Below are 14057 nucleotides of genomic sequence, written 5' to 3'. Positions count from 1 at the left end.
CCTGGCTCTGCTTTGCAACGGTATAGATCTCTGCACTTTCCAAAGGTGGGGTAGGAACAGGGGACTTGAGGCAAGCTGCTCAAACTTCCTCATTCCTACCCATAGGAAGGAGTTGCACTCTACCCAACCCACCAATGACAATGCACAGACACAGTGACTCCATGACTACACAGAGGGCATGAAAGCTACAGGCAGCTGTAGAAAACTTCAAAGGGGCTACATGTTTGAACATCTATATAGCAACATGTCTGTGCTCATCCAAACAAAGGTGTGCTCTACGCTTAAAATTAGCCTAATTTCAGCCATTGCTGTAGCTGCTGTAGCCCACATCCCTAGCATACATGAGGAAAGCTGCGATTTGCACTGGTGGAGCTCACTTTGGTTTCAAGCAGAGGTCAGCTTCACCAGTGCAAATTGCTGCTTTCCTTGTATGCATGGGAATTTGTGCTGGTGCAGCTACACTGAGGACTTAAATAGGAGTTAATTCCACATGTAGACAATGCTCAAGTTTCTCTTCCACAAGGCAATCAAGATAGATGGGTTCCTCTGGTGAAGCAGCTATGAAGGCCACATATACCACTCTGTTCCTGCCATAAAACATTTCCTTTATTGGTTGGGCCTGTACAGACTTGGCATACATGACATTAAGGAGCTTCTGTTCCCATTGTTATCGCAAAAAGGGTTCAGGATTTGGCCCTAAGTTAGTCACTATACTAAATTGCAAACAATTTTCCATTATGGCTTTCCAGTGAAAAGGGATATTGTGACTCCCAAACTAATGTATCTCAATTGGAGGAATTTTCCATAATCCAGGAGCCATCTGCATATACCTATGAGTACAGTCAGGGCCGGCGCTTCCATTGAGGCGAACTAGGCCATCGCCTACGGCGCCAGGATTTTCGGGGGGTGGCATTTTGCCGGGGGGTGGGGCGGCAGGCGGCTCCGGTGGAGCTGCCGCAGTCGTGCCTGCGGAGGGTCTGTTGGTCCGTGGTTCCGGTGGAGCTGCCGCAGGCATGCTTGCGGACGGTCCGCTGGTCCCGCACGGCTCCAGTGGACCTCCTGCAGGCACGGCTGCGGCAGCTCCACCGGAGCCGCGGACCAAAGGGCCCTCCGCAGAAATGGCTGCGGCAGCTCCACCGGAGCTGTGAGAGCGACGTGCGGGGCAGCGAAATGGCCGTGCGCCTAGGGCGCGAAAAACTCTAGCGCCGGTCCTGAGTACAGTGATCAGCAGGAATAGGTATTGTACCCAATTACATATTTGGTGTTTGCATTTTCATCTTTGGCTTAAATATGTGGCAACCCTGAAATTTAATTATTGTTTCTGGGAGACAGCGGATTTACATGGCATGTCTACTGAATGGTCTCTGAGGAAGGGGCCAATGAGACAGTATTTGAAGGTTTACACAATACACTCCCCACTTTGAAACCCACAACTGAGTGAAGTTACTTGTGGAGATGTTTTCATACTCACCTCACGGTCTGATCTCCGAGGACACAAAGCGTCAACTTCATCAAAGAATATAACGCAAGGAGCTGAATTTCTGGCCCGCTGGAATACCTGACGTACAGCACGCTCACTTTCGCCAACATACTGAAATAAGCAAGACATAAAACTCAATGAAACTATGTGAGACATCGACATTTTGCCTGAGAACCCCAATTTAACCCATAATTTGGGGGTTGCCAGTTCACTCCATTTAAGTCTGCCACATCGTTTTTTTTAATTGGGGACAAATTTACATCTGAACTGGTTATCTTTGTGATGTCTCACAGTTACACATGCTCACATTTGGTAAGATGTTACAGGCAAGGATCTCCCCTTTAAAAAAAAAAAAAAAAAAAAAAAAGATATCTGCGCTGTTTTGACTAAGAATTAACAGTTAAATTCTTCACTAGAACCTTCATGGATCTTCAGCTGGTCACACCATTTTAGTTATCAAAGTCATCCACAGATTTGCTTCATCTGAAGTTCATATTGTAATTATATGAATACAGAAAGGAACAATTGAAATAGAAGTGAGAGGTTCACTCAAAAACAGTCATTTGCACACACACAAAAAGATGTTCAAATTCTGAATAGGAATTCATTTACCATTGTTACACTTTGCACTCTTATCTTCAAAACTCTCAGAGTTCAGGAGCCAAAACAGTTTCTCTTTGCAATTAAGGAGACCGGGATCCCCACTATAGCAGATTTCTCTTTCCCTGCCAAAAGGCATCTCTTTCAGCAGACTTGAGGAAGCCTAGGACAAATCGATCGAATCCACTGTTTCTAGTTCTATTTCACCCACTACCGAAAAGCAGTAAGTGTTACACTCCTCCAACTCTGCTTTGAAAAACTAAGACTGAAGCCATTGTGCTCAACATAATTCTCACTTTTAATCAACTGTAGCACATATTAAAATTTAATTACTATAAGTGTTTCTAAGCCCAGTGCTTAGAAATATGAGAGACTGAAGCGTCAAACTAGTGTTAATCATTGATCATAAAAAGCAATGATATTTAAGCAACGTATCTTGAACGTTGACAACTTTTCTGATATTTAAACCTCTATTAAAAGTAGAATAGGAATGAGTTTTGATAACATTTTCAAACTTGCCTAAAGTTAGTTTAGTAGTTAGTTTGCTTAGGTAAGTGGCCTGATTTGTAGATGTGCTGAGGACCCACAGCTCTCATTAAGAATGAAAATTCTTAGTCCTACTTACATACTGGAAAAAATGCAAGTAACTGGCTACTTCAGCAGGTCCCCCACAGCCTCATTTTCTTTACCATGAGAGGTCATTTGAGCAGGGACAGATCTAAGCCACTCAAAATTCCTCTCTCCTCTTTCTAGAGCAGTGGTCACCAACCAGTAGATCACGATTGACTTGGTGATCCTGGAGCCTCTGACAGTCGATTGTGATCTCTGGCCACTAGAAGTCCAGCAGTGCAGCAGGTCTAAGGCAGGCTCCTGGGATGGGGGTAGTCCCAACGCACTGCTCCTGCTTGCAAACACTGCCCCTGCAGCTCCCACTGACCAGGAACAGGGAACTGCGGCCAATGGGAGCTGCGAGGGCGATGCCCATAGGAAGGGCCAGCACTCGGAGCCATGTGTCCCCCCGCCCCCTCCAGGGGCTGCCGGGGTGTGCTGGCTGCTTCCAAGAGCGATGTGGTGCCGGGGCAGGCAGGGAGCCTGCCTTAGCCTTGCTGCGCCGCTGACAGGGAGCCTCCTGAGGTAAATGCTGCCCGGCAGGAGCCTGCATCCCTCTCGCATCCCAACCCTCAGGCCTGAGCCACCACCCGAGCCCTTGCCTCAGCCCTGAGTCCCCTCCCACACCCCAAACCCTCTCCTGCACTCCAACTCCCTGTCCCAGCCCTGCGCTCTCTCCCAGAGCCAGCACCCCATACCCCTTCCTGTACCCCAGGACTCTGCTCCAGCCCAGAGCCCTCTCCTGCACCCAAACTCCCTCCCAGAGCTTGCAACCTGCACCCCCTGCTGCACCCCAACCACCTACCCCAGGCTCATCCTGGAGCCCCCTCCCATACTCCAAACCCCTCCACCCCAGCCCAGAGACCACACCCTAACCAGGTGAAAGTGAGTGAGAGTGGGGGGACAGCAAGTGACAGAGTGAGCGGGCATGGAGTGAGCAGGGCAGAGTAGATCCTGGATTGCATTTAAATTCAAAAAGTGATCTTGTGCACAAAAAGGTTGGAGACCACTGCTCTAGAGAACAACCTGCCTGCCATAAGGGCTATAAAGAATGAGGAAGAGGTTATACAACGCAATTTTTTGTTGTGCAAACTATCTTATATGTAATGATTAGGATTTTCACTTGACCCAGGCTTTAGCCAAGAATTCAGTCAAAGGCATAGGCCAACGTGCCACAAGCAAAACAAAACTTACCATATTTAATAGTTCAGGACCTTTCACAGAGATGAAGTTCAGTCCAGACTCATTTGCTACAGCCTAACAAAAAGATAAAAGACAGATATATTCAGTTCCCAGTCCTGATCCTCAGGAGACTTTCTGAAATCTCTGGGGAATCATCATAGTAAAAATAAAAATGGGATTTATTTTCTCTCCTTGACCGTTTTGGCAAGATTCCAGATGCTGACACTGAGCTGGGATATTATTTTTTATCCTGTCTGCTGAACTAGGAAGAACATCAAGGAAAAGGAGATCTGTCAAGCGTTTGTCAAATTATACAAAGCTCTTTAGGAGATATACTATCCCTTTACCCACTCCCTAAAACAAAGAAACGATTAGTTTTGGGTGATCGAAAACAGAAGGGTATTTAAAAAAAATTTTTTGGAGAAATGAAAAAGAAAAAAAAATCATTTTGAGGTCAAACAAAACATTTTGTTTCTGAGCTTTTAAACCTTTTTTAAAAATAAAATTGAAGTAAAATTCTGAAAAGGTTGAAATAACTTTTCTTTTTGATGCGGGGGCTGAAACACTTTAGGAAATTCAATACAAATTCACAAAATGTTTCAGTCAACTCCAATATAAATTTGTTGGCAGAAAACCTGTGTCAGAAAAATTGTGCCAAGCTCTATTTTTAAGGCATTGGCTGCACAATTCTCATTGACTGATGAGAGCTATACAGACATTTCACTCCATAAACAGTGCCTGATGTTCAAAGACAACTGGTCTGAAAACTTTGGGTGTTGGAGAGGGAGAAACGCCACAAGAAATGTAATGCTCCAGCAGCAATACAAAAGCATTTGCAAGAGAAGGTATATGGTAAAGAAAAAAAGAGCACAGCTGACCAGGTTTGATCACACCTTCCATAGTGGAAAATTCCAGTGATGGGCATCTCATAAATGAACCATTTTCTTTCCTCACTTTATTATTTTATTTTTATAATTTAATTCTTTGCCTTGTTTTCTTCCCATTCAAGTTAAATTGTAATTATTTTACTAAGAAACTGAATAACTTTAAAGAAAATCTTGTACTCCAACTCCTGATGAGGTAAGTGAAAGAGTTTAACTCCTCTTACATGGCCTGGATCCAGTTATTTTCCGTTAGAAGCCAACTAGTCATTCTTACAAAAACATCTACTTTCTTTCTAGGAGTCCCTAGTCTAATTTTGGTATTCTCCCACCTCCCAGTAGCCATATGCAGGGTGTGAATTACTAAACTCCTACCTTTGCCAGTAGTGTTTTGCCACACCCAGGAGGCCCTGCAAGTAGAACACCTGCAGGAGCTGTCAGGCCAAGAGCTTTGAATTGCTCTGGATTCCGCACAGGTGCCTGTAAAAAACCCAAACACAGTACTTAGTGACAGATGTAGCTGGTCTGAACTTTCATCTAACTGCAAACTAGAGCTAAAGCAAAAAGTGCACAACTCTGCAACAAAACAGAACAAAGCAACAATATGGGCATATTTGGAGCTGAAAAATAGGTGAGTAGGTACTGGTTTGTGGAAGCAAATGACTATTTTGTGCATACTTTAGACATTGACTTGAACAGTTTTAATAAAAGCCTATAACTTAAGCCATACCCAGTTTATGCAAAGGCCTGTTGAGGAAGAGAAAATTGCAGTGAGAAATGTATGCACAATTATTTTACAAGTTATAAAATAAAGTTTAGCAAACTGTGAGAGAATGAATGTGGGTCTAAGATTTATTTAACAGTTCAAAACCATAAAATAAATTTCTTCATAAATGTTTCATCACTAACAAAGAACAATTAGATCAAACAGAGAAAGTTAGCTGCATATGTTCATTCATAAAACTGTGACTATTTTACTAGCAGTAAATATCAGATACGACAAAGCAGAATTTTCAGAACACTAGAAACAAGGCCTCACAGAATTGGCTATCAGGATCGTAATAAAAACATACAGAACCATGGACAATATTATGCACTAATACATTCTAGGTACATGCAGAGGGCCCCATATACCGTGGCCATGGAACTGGCAGTAGAATCTATCCCTTGCAACAGAACTATGCTCTAGAACAGGGATCAACAACTTTTGGCATGCGGTTTGCCAGGGTAAGCACCCTGGTGGGCCAGGCTGGTTTGTTTACCTGCCGCGTCTGCAGGTTTGGCTGATCGCAGCTCCCACTGGCCGCAGTTCACCACTCCAGGCCAATGAGGAGATCTGGAAGTGGCAGCCAGCACATCCCTCAGCCCGCACTGCTTCACGCAGCCCCAATTGGCCTGGAGCGGTGAACCGCGGCCAGTGGGAGCTGCGATTGGCCAAACCTGCAGACGTGGCAGGTAAACAAACTGGCCTGGCTCACCAGGGTGCTTACCCTGGCGGTCCGTGGGCCAAAGGTTGCTGATCTCTGTTCTAGAACGTAGGCTTTCCTTTAAAAGTAAAATATTTTCCTAGCCCATATCATGAAGATAAAATTTGAAAATGTTAAGAGTGTAAATCAATGCAATTATCCTCTTGAGTTTACAGATATCTTAAAATGATAGTTTAGAGAGGTGCAATCTCCTTTATTCACCTCAATCAGATGTTGTCACCTTTTTGTTTCCTAGTTAAAATGTAAACATCATTAACTATTTCACTGGGTAACATGAATCAGCGTTCATGTCGCACTCCCTGTCAGTATCCAGCCCAAGCCAGGGAAGCTAATGATCCAACCAGCAGACCAAATTTGGTCATAAATCCTGGTCACATGAGGCAAGTTGCATGTATTCATAGAAGTAGCCAACTGATATGCTTATCCCACACCAAACTGCCTCCCATTTCTCCTAGGTACCAAATCCCCAGTTACCCTAACACAGCTGCCAAAACTTACATGACACTTCAGATGCAGTTATCCATCACTTCAAAAATTCACAACGCACCAAAAACTCAAACCATGGGGACAATACTAAGTTAAATCTCAGAAAAAAAAAAAACAGACCGTTTGATTGTATTATGATTCATTTTCATATTAGACAGACATCTGAATGCTATAATTTTAAATGAAAGTGCAGCAGAATTTCCAGTTTGCTGCACCAGCGTGCTGCAGAATCCTGGGACCTTGCCGTAGAATTTAGGACCAGTTTGCTGTGATACACCTAAGACCTTGTGTATATGCCCAAAGAAAACATCATGTAAGTTTGACTCCAGCTAGATATCTTAGCCTGGCACTGCCTAACAGGACTTTACACAGCGTTCACGCCTACCAGTATTGCCATAGTGAGTTCCTCCCGAACGTCCTCCAGGGCTCCAACATCCGCCCATGTCACATCAGGGACGGTGACAAAGCCTTCTCTCTTGGCAGAGGGCTGCACAGAAGACAGTGCAACAATGAAATCATTCATTTCGATGCAGAGCTTCTGCAGCTGCTCCTCCAGCAGGGGATCTTGCTCCTTTAGCAACTCTAGCAGCCTCTGCAATTCATCCTGAGGGAGAAGGCAGTGGAAAGAAGAGACAATGGACAAGATTTTAAGAACAAATATCATTTTTCTCAGAGTTTCCTCTGCAGACAAAGCCTGTCAGAGTCCAATGTGGTAACATTCATGACACAGTGCATGTGAATTTAACACTGGAGAAAGGTAACAGATTGACTGCCCGCCCCCCACCCAACACAAACACACACCCAACATGACCAGCAGTAATGCAAACTTCCTCCCACACTGCTCCAGAGAGAGTTCTCTCCGTGCTGCATATGCAGTTCTTGATCTCTTCTGTTGGGACTGCCAGCCAGTCTGTCTAAATTCACTAATTCTGTTTATTTAAAAAGGTGATTGCTCATAACAGAGAAACCACTGGTTCTGCATAGCAGCACTGGGAATTTCAGCCATGCATTTGCATTCAGTTGTATGTAGTACCTAAAAGTCAGTGCTCATTTATAACAAGCTTTCAGTACGTTTCTATGCATCACTGCATGTATTTTTAGGTTCTGTGGTTTAGTGGTTAATGCTGTGCAATTGCTATATGCAGCTTCCAGTCACCCTCTCTTGTTCTTCCAAGCAAGGGGTTGGCAACCTCTGGCACGTGGCTCGCCAGGCTAAGCACCCTGGTGGGCCAGCCCGGTTTGTCTAACTGCCACATCTGCATGTTTGGCTGACAGCGGCTCCCACTGGCCACGGTTCGCCGTCCCAAGCCAATGGGGGCGGCGGGAAGCACCACAGGCCGAGGGACATGCTGGCCGCAGCTTCCCACCTCCCCTATTGGCCTGGGACGGCAAACCGCGGTCAGTGGGGCCGTGGTTGGCTGAACCTGCTGATGCAGCAGATACACAAACCGGCCCAGCTCACCGGGTGCTTATCCTGGCAAACTGTGTGCCAGAGGTTGCCAAATCCTGTCCCAAACTGACCAGATCTGTGTTTGATCTTTAGGCTCTGGATACAATGGAAGCGAATGACAGAGAGCATTTTGCATTGTTTAACACCGCCCCATCTGGCAAACTGCGGTCCAGACAGACTCTGAAGGGAGAGGGTGAATACTATGCAGGTCTTCAGCTGGAACAATCTCCCTAGCATTTGGAGTTTGAAGCACTGATTATTAAAGTCAGCTCCTTACTGAAAGGTTTGTATCAGAGAATTCCTTGACCAAATAGCTCCACCTTCCACCATTAACTCTACCTCTGGTCCTAACACAGCATGGTAATATTAAGGTGGGATGGAAGCTCCAGGATTTCCATTTCAGTAGAGGTACAAAACGTTTACGAAATTCTATCTTTTGCTTACTTGATTTTCCCATAGAAGTTCATGGAGGGGAAATGTTGGGTGAGGTTTGCGGAACCTTCCCCCGCCTCCCCCCCCCCCCAAAAAAAACAACAACAACTACATCACTTTGAGGGTGAAACTCAACAGGTGTGAATGCTTAGTTTTTGTAGTTTGGATGAATTGCTGTAGAAAGATTTTGTGTGTGTTTATTTTTATAATAAGCATATGTTATTGTTGACTGTCTAATGGGCTCCTACAATACTGTCATTAATATTGATCTTACACCAGTCCTTAACATACAGATCTCTATTATGAGTGTTTCCCAATGACCAAGAACCTCTTTGATCATGCTGACATGAGAGTTGAAGCTAATTGCCTTAAAAATAAAATAAAGAAAGAAAGAAATAAATCACTCACTCCTAGTGTTCTGGAAACAGGTGAGGAGCATGAGTCATGATTATATTACCCTCATGCAGTTGTTTATTAGAGTCTTTCATCTTCCCTCTACTTAAGTTAAAAACTATTTTCCAGAGTATTCACGTGGAGTTGAGAGTACTCTGAAATATCAGCTCTTAAACCTGAAGCAGTCCTTGCAGAATGCAGACAGAGAACAACTAATGTGCACAACACATTTTCAGGAAGTTTCCAAGGGTAGTACTTAAATTCACAGCAGATGGGTGCTGCTCACATTCAATGGCCACACTATTTCATCTTGAGACATCCAAATATTCTGACATCAGGCTGCCTGGAAAACTCTGGCTTGCAACAGAGCCCCAGTCCTGCTACGCATGAACAAATGATTTTTTCAGCATCATACTGTATTGTAGACCCAACTTTTACCTTTTTAAAATGCTGCTTCCCCAAAAGAGGCAATGGTGCCATACAGTAGAGGAGATCAAACACCAGTGAGTGATATCAGCTTAGGAGAACCAGACCCACAGTTTTAGCCCCAAGTGCATGCAAAAAAGTTATAAGAACCATAAAGTTTTGGTGTCATAATACCCATACAGTTTGTACTGTCAATTAGGAAAAGTACTTTATGAACCAGATGGATGAAGAAAGCTACATAACCATAAAAAATTACATTCATTTAGAAATGAATATTGCTGTGATCAGATAATGTTTAGTGAGACTGAGTGGGAAGCTCACAAACAAACTGGTTAGTCTTCAAGGAATCGTGAAATGAGTGTAACAGTGGATTAATACCTTAGCAGGAAGCTCTGGATGTTTAGTATCCTTTTCCAACAGTACGTCAGTTCCAGTCTCCAAGTTTTGCTCAGTTGTTGCTTCTCCAGCCTGCACACCTTTCCATTTCTGCTCCTCCAACTTTATCAGGACCCTGTTTACCGTACACATAGCTGCTTCACGACAAAGTGCCATCAAATCAGCACCTACATAGCCTGGAGTCATATGGGCTAAATAATGAAAATCAAAAGATTCAGGGAGCCTAAGTTTTCGACACAAAGTCTGTAGAATTCTGTGTAAGAGAAGAAAATAGAAGTTGCAACAATTTCCCCTCTGATATGAAAGCAAACATCACTGCTCAGAGATTTAAGTCATCTCAGTTCACTAAGGCAGATCCTAATGGCCCAAGAGCCAAATAATTCACACTTAACTGGAGAGTCACTTAATGCTGAGAGCCACAAAATTAATCTATGTTTTCTCCCAACACTCACACTACAGTATCAGCCAGGTGATGCTCATTTAAAGGTTAAGAGTTTTGCTCAACATATATTATAATCAACTACAGGTTTTGTTAGTTTTTTGGTTTGTTTTAAAACAAACAAACCAACATTGGATTTAAACTGTTAGGCCATGTCTACATCTAAAATTTTGCAGCGCTGGTTGTTACAGCTGTATTAGTACAGCTGTATAGGGCCAGCGCTGCAGAGTGGCCACACTTACAGCAACCAGCGCTGCAAGTGGCGTTAGATGTGGCCACACTACAGCGCTGTTGGGCGGCTTCAATGGGGGTTCGGGGAACGAGGGAGCAAACCGGGGAAGGAGACCAGCTTCGCCACGGTTTGCTCTCGCGTTCCCGGAACCACCCAGCAAACCTCAGGGAAGGAGACCTGCCTGTTCGGGGAACGAGAGAGCAAACCGGGAAAGGAGACCAGCTTCGCTGCGGTTTGCTCTCGCGTTCCCCGAACCACCCTGCAAACCGCAGGGAAGGAGACCTGCTTGCTCGGGGGTTCGGGGAACGTGAGAGCAAACCAGGAAAGGAGACCAGCTTCGCCGCGGTTTGCTCTCGCGTTCCCCGAACCACCCTGCAAACCGCAGGGAAGGAGACCTGCTTGCTCGGGGGTTCGGGGAACGCGAGAGCAAACCGGGAAAGGAGACCAGCTTCGCCGCGGTTTGCTCTCGCGTTCCCCGAACCACCCTGCAAACCGCAGGGAAGGAGACCTGCTTGCTCGGGGGTTCGGGGAACGAGAGAGCAAACCGGGAAAGGAGACCAGCTTCGCCGCAGTTTGCTCTCGTGTTCCCGGAACCACCCAGCAAACCTCAGGGAAGGAGACCTGCTTGCTCGGGGTTCGGGGAACGCGAGAGCAAGCTGGGGAAGGAGACCAGCTTGATTACCAGAGGCTTCCTCAGGTATGCTGGGATATCTGCTTATTCCACGGAGGTCAAGAAAAGCGCTGGTAAGTGTCTATACTTGATTACCAGCGCTGGATCACCAGCGCTGGATCCTCTACACCCGAGACAAAACGGGAGTACGGCCAGCGCTGCAAACAGGGAGTTGCAGCGCTGGTGGTGCCCTGCAGATGTGTACACCTCCTAAGTTGCAGCGCTGTAACTCCCTCACCAGCGCTGCAAATTTCTGATGTAGACAAGCCCTTAGATGACATCCCAAGTGGGTTCCACCAAAAATCTCAAATGGGTTACCACCCACTCAAGTGATTACTTGGTTCGCATTCCTGCATATGACAACATCTGTTTACATTTTACATGCTCCATTCTCTACAAGAACCCCGTTTTTGTTTACAGAACATGAGCAGGCAGGTCTAGTTTAAGGTCCAGACTTAAAAAGGCACAATTTAAGTATGGAGCTGGTTGAAACACTTCTGTATAGCTAATGAGGATAAAAGTGTTCAAGAGAAAAGATATGGCAGATAGAGGAACAGAGCAATAGCAAGGAATTTCTAGAATGTTGCTCTGGCTGATGCTTGTAAATTCTACCAAGCGATACAATTTACTCACTAATCCAAGATTGTTCCACTTAAATCATGTCATCAATTATGTTCTTCCTTTTACATTAAAATATTTTGTATTAGAACATGGATATTTTTCATCTCTTCTAGAGCATTTTCCATGTCAGAGCTTAAAGGATTTCCTCCCCAGGGCCCAACAATCCTTCCACCTGAGGGCTGCAAAGGATGCTGATAAGACAAATAAAGATGCAAACCTTACAGAGTCATATTATCTTCCAGCAATACAGAAATCTAGAAGAGGGGCGCTAACCTAGTTTTTACAAATAGCAAAGTATTACTTCCATAGGGAAATATTAAAAGGCATCACAAACCAGAGAAATGTGTGTCTGCGTCTTGTGTCTTTTTAAATTTAAAAAATACCTACCATTTGATCTGGACATCATCATTTATCCAAGCTGCTAGCACTGTCCTAAAGCTTTGAATGGAACAATTTATTAAATGACTATTACCTTTAAAAGTTCAGTATGTTTTTCTTTACCCACCTGACAAAATTAAGTACAGTATCTTTAGTTAATAAGCATCAACTTATTTTTTTCCAATTTTTTGGCTCATTTGACAACAGCTCAATGGGGGGGAAGTGACTCAAGGTACAGAGGTAGCAGTGACTGGCTCAGCCTGTGATCTAAGCACTATCATTCCTTCATTTAAGATAATAAAAGCATATTCACTGACAGCAAAGGTTACATTTTTTTTTTACAAGTGTATGATTAGAAACGAGCATGAAAGCTGCCTAATATATGCATACAAATCAAGTTCCTATTTACACAAAGATGTGTATGAGCAAACAAAACCTGCATGCACAACTGATGTGTTCACATCTTTAAATAACTGGGCCTAAAAGAACAGCACTAGCCACTTAGTAACCAGCTGAAACATTCTTCTATCTGATGGATTCACTGTATGTTAAATGAAACCGTAACAACACCTGTAACTTTTTCCTTTATTCTGTTACCCTGTTGTCATACTCCTATACATAAGATTGATTTTTTCCATTCTTTCAAAAAAATGCAGCAATATTGGTAGTTCCTGTGGGCCCACATCTGCAGGAACTGCAGAAAAACAACAACAATATGGAGGAATGCTGTTAGACTCCCAGCTTCAACTGTTCAAAACAATGATCAAGATTTTCTTGTCCAAGCAATTGCTCTCACATGTGAGGAAGATTACTGAAGATTCTACTCACATTCACCATTCCTGCTCCTTGAAATGGCACAAGTTGTGAAATATCAACATCTTGATAAGGCAAACTATACAATATCTACCATTTTTTAAGAACATGGTGCATACCTGTGTGTGTTTATTCAGGATGGGTTATGTGCCATAGAGTCAAAAGGGATTGTAAAAGGAAAAGGTGAAATAAATGGCCTAGATAAGAAGCATCCCAAATACCTAAACCCAATAGTCAGATTTATAGTAGTGAAGATGCAACTCCTCTGCCTCAGCCTTGGTAACATAGCTGCTTTGCCACAGCTAAGAAGAGAGATTAAAATTAACATAAACCATTACAGGACCTCCCACTTAGAAAAATGTGTTGGTTGAGTGGCCAGAGACTGTGCAGAGGGTCAGCAAAAGCTGACAAGGGGGACACAGAAAGAGCACACTGCGAGCGGACCAGTTTGTTTTTCCTAATGAGAGATGAGGATTACCTCAGCCTACTCTTTCCTTACCAGCATCTATAAGCAAGACACAAGGGCAGGCTTTTCATTGTTTTTACTCTTTTATCTACAGGCTTTGTACCCTTGGGGAATTAATAAATCTTTGTTTTGACTACACAGTTTTTGAACTGTTTTAATCAACTCACTGGTCACAAGTCCCCAGAATGAAAGGGTTTATAGGTGCCAAATGCAGTTGGGCCTATTGCAGTAACATGGTTAGGAAACAGGGCAGCTGCAGCCTAGAGATCCACTCCAAGTATAGTTGAGCCATGTGGTTCCATTCAGAGTTAGGTGCAAGAAGTCAAGCCTGTCACCTCTGAGGTCTACTCAAGAGGTACTAAAAAGAATCTAAGGTGTAGTTGTGAGCTGTAGCCATTACAGGTGAATAAGGAGATTCAAGGACAGAACACTGAACAACAAAATACATATTGCTAACTCCAGAGTCCATTCTCTTCTTAAAGTTGTCCAGAACACTTGTTAATGCAATGTTAAGAGGAGATTTATACATGCATCCACACGGGACAGCCGTGGATTGGACAGATAGCACAGAGATATACACACTGTTACCCCTTCTCCACTTACCCTTGCAGGCTAA

General features: G+C 43.9%; 1 protein-coding gene across 3 annotated transcripts in view; it reads right to left on the bottom strand.

Annotated features, from left to right (window-relative positions):
* NVL (nuclear VCP like) overlaps positions 1–14057 on the bottom strand; it is a 73482-nt gene that overhangs the window by 36430 nt on the left and 22995 nt on the right. For 2 of the 3 annotated variants that reach the window (XM_030557426.1, XM_030557427.1), the window contains 5 exons: positions 9805–10075; positions 7111–7329; positions 5128–5232; positions 3884–3946; positions 1472–1591 (listed from right to left, as the gene is read on the bottom strand). In XM_030557426.1, the coding sequence (XP_030413286.1) occupies positions 1472–1591; positions 3884–3946; positions 5128–5232; positions 7111–7329; positions 9805–10075 (778 nt within the window). Of the gene's footprint in view, positions 1–1471; positions 1592–2092; positions 2244–3883; positions 3947–5127; positions 5233–7110; positions 7330–9804; positions 10076–14057 lie in introns of those variants that run through there. The other variant, XM_030557428.1, reaches the window with a different exon arrangement.

The sequence above is a fragment of the Gopherus evgoodei genome, chromosome 3, assembly GCF_007399415.2.
Source record: "Gopherus evgoodei ecotype Sinaloan lineage chromosome 3, rGopEvg1_v1.p, whole genome shotgun sequence".
NCBI classification, from domain to species: Eukaryota; Metazoa; Chordata; order Testudines; family Testudinidae; genus Gopherus; species Gopherus evgoodei.
The sequence above is the reverse complement of the archived record's forward strand: the minus strand, read 5'-3'. Positions and strand labels throughout refer to the sequence as shown.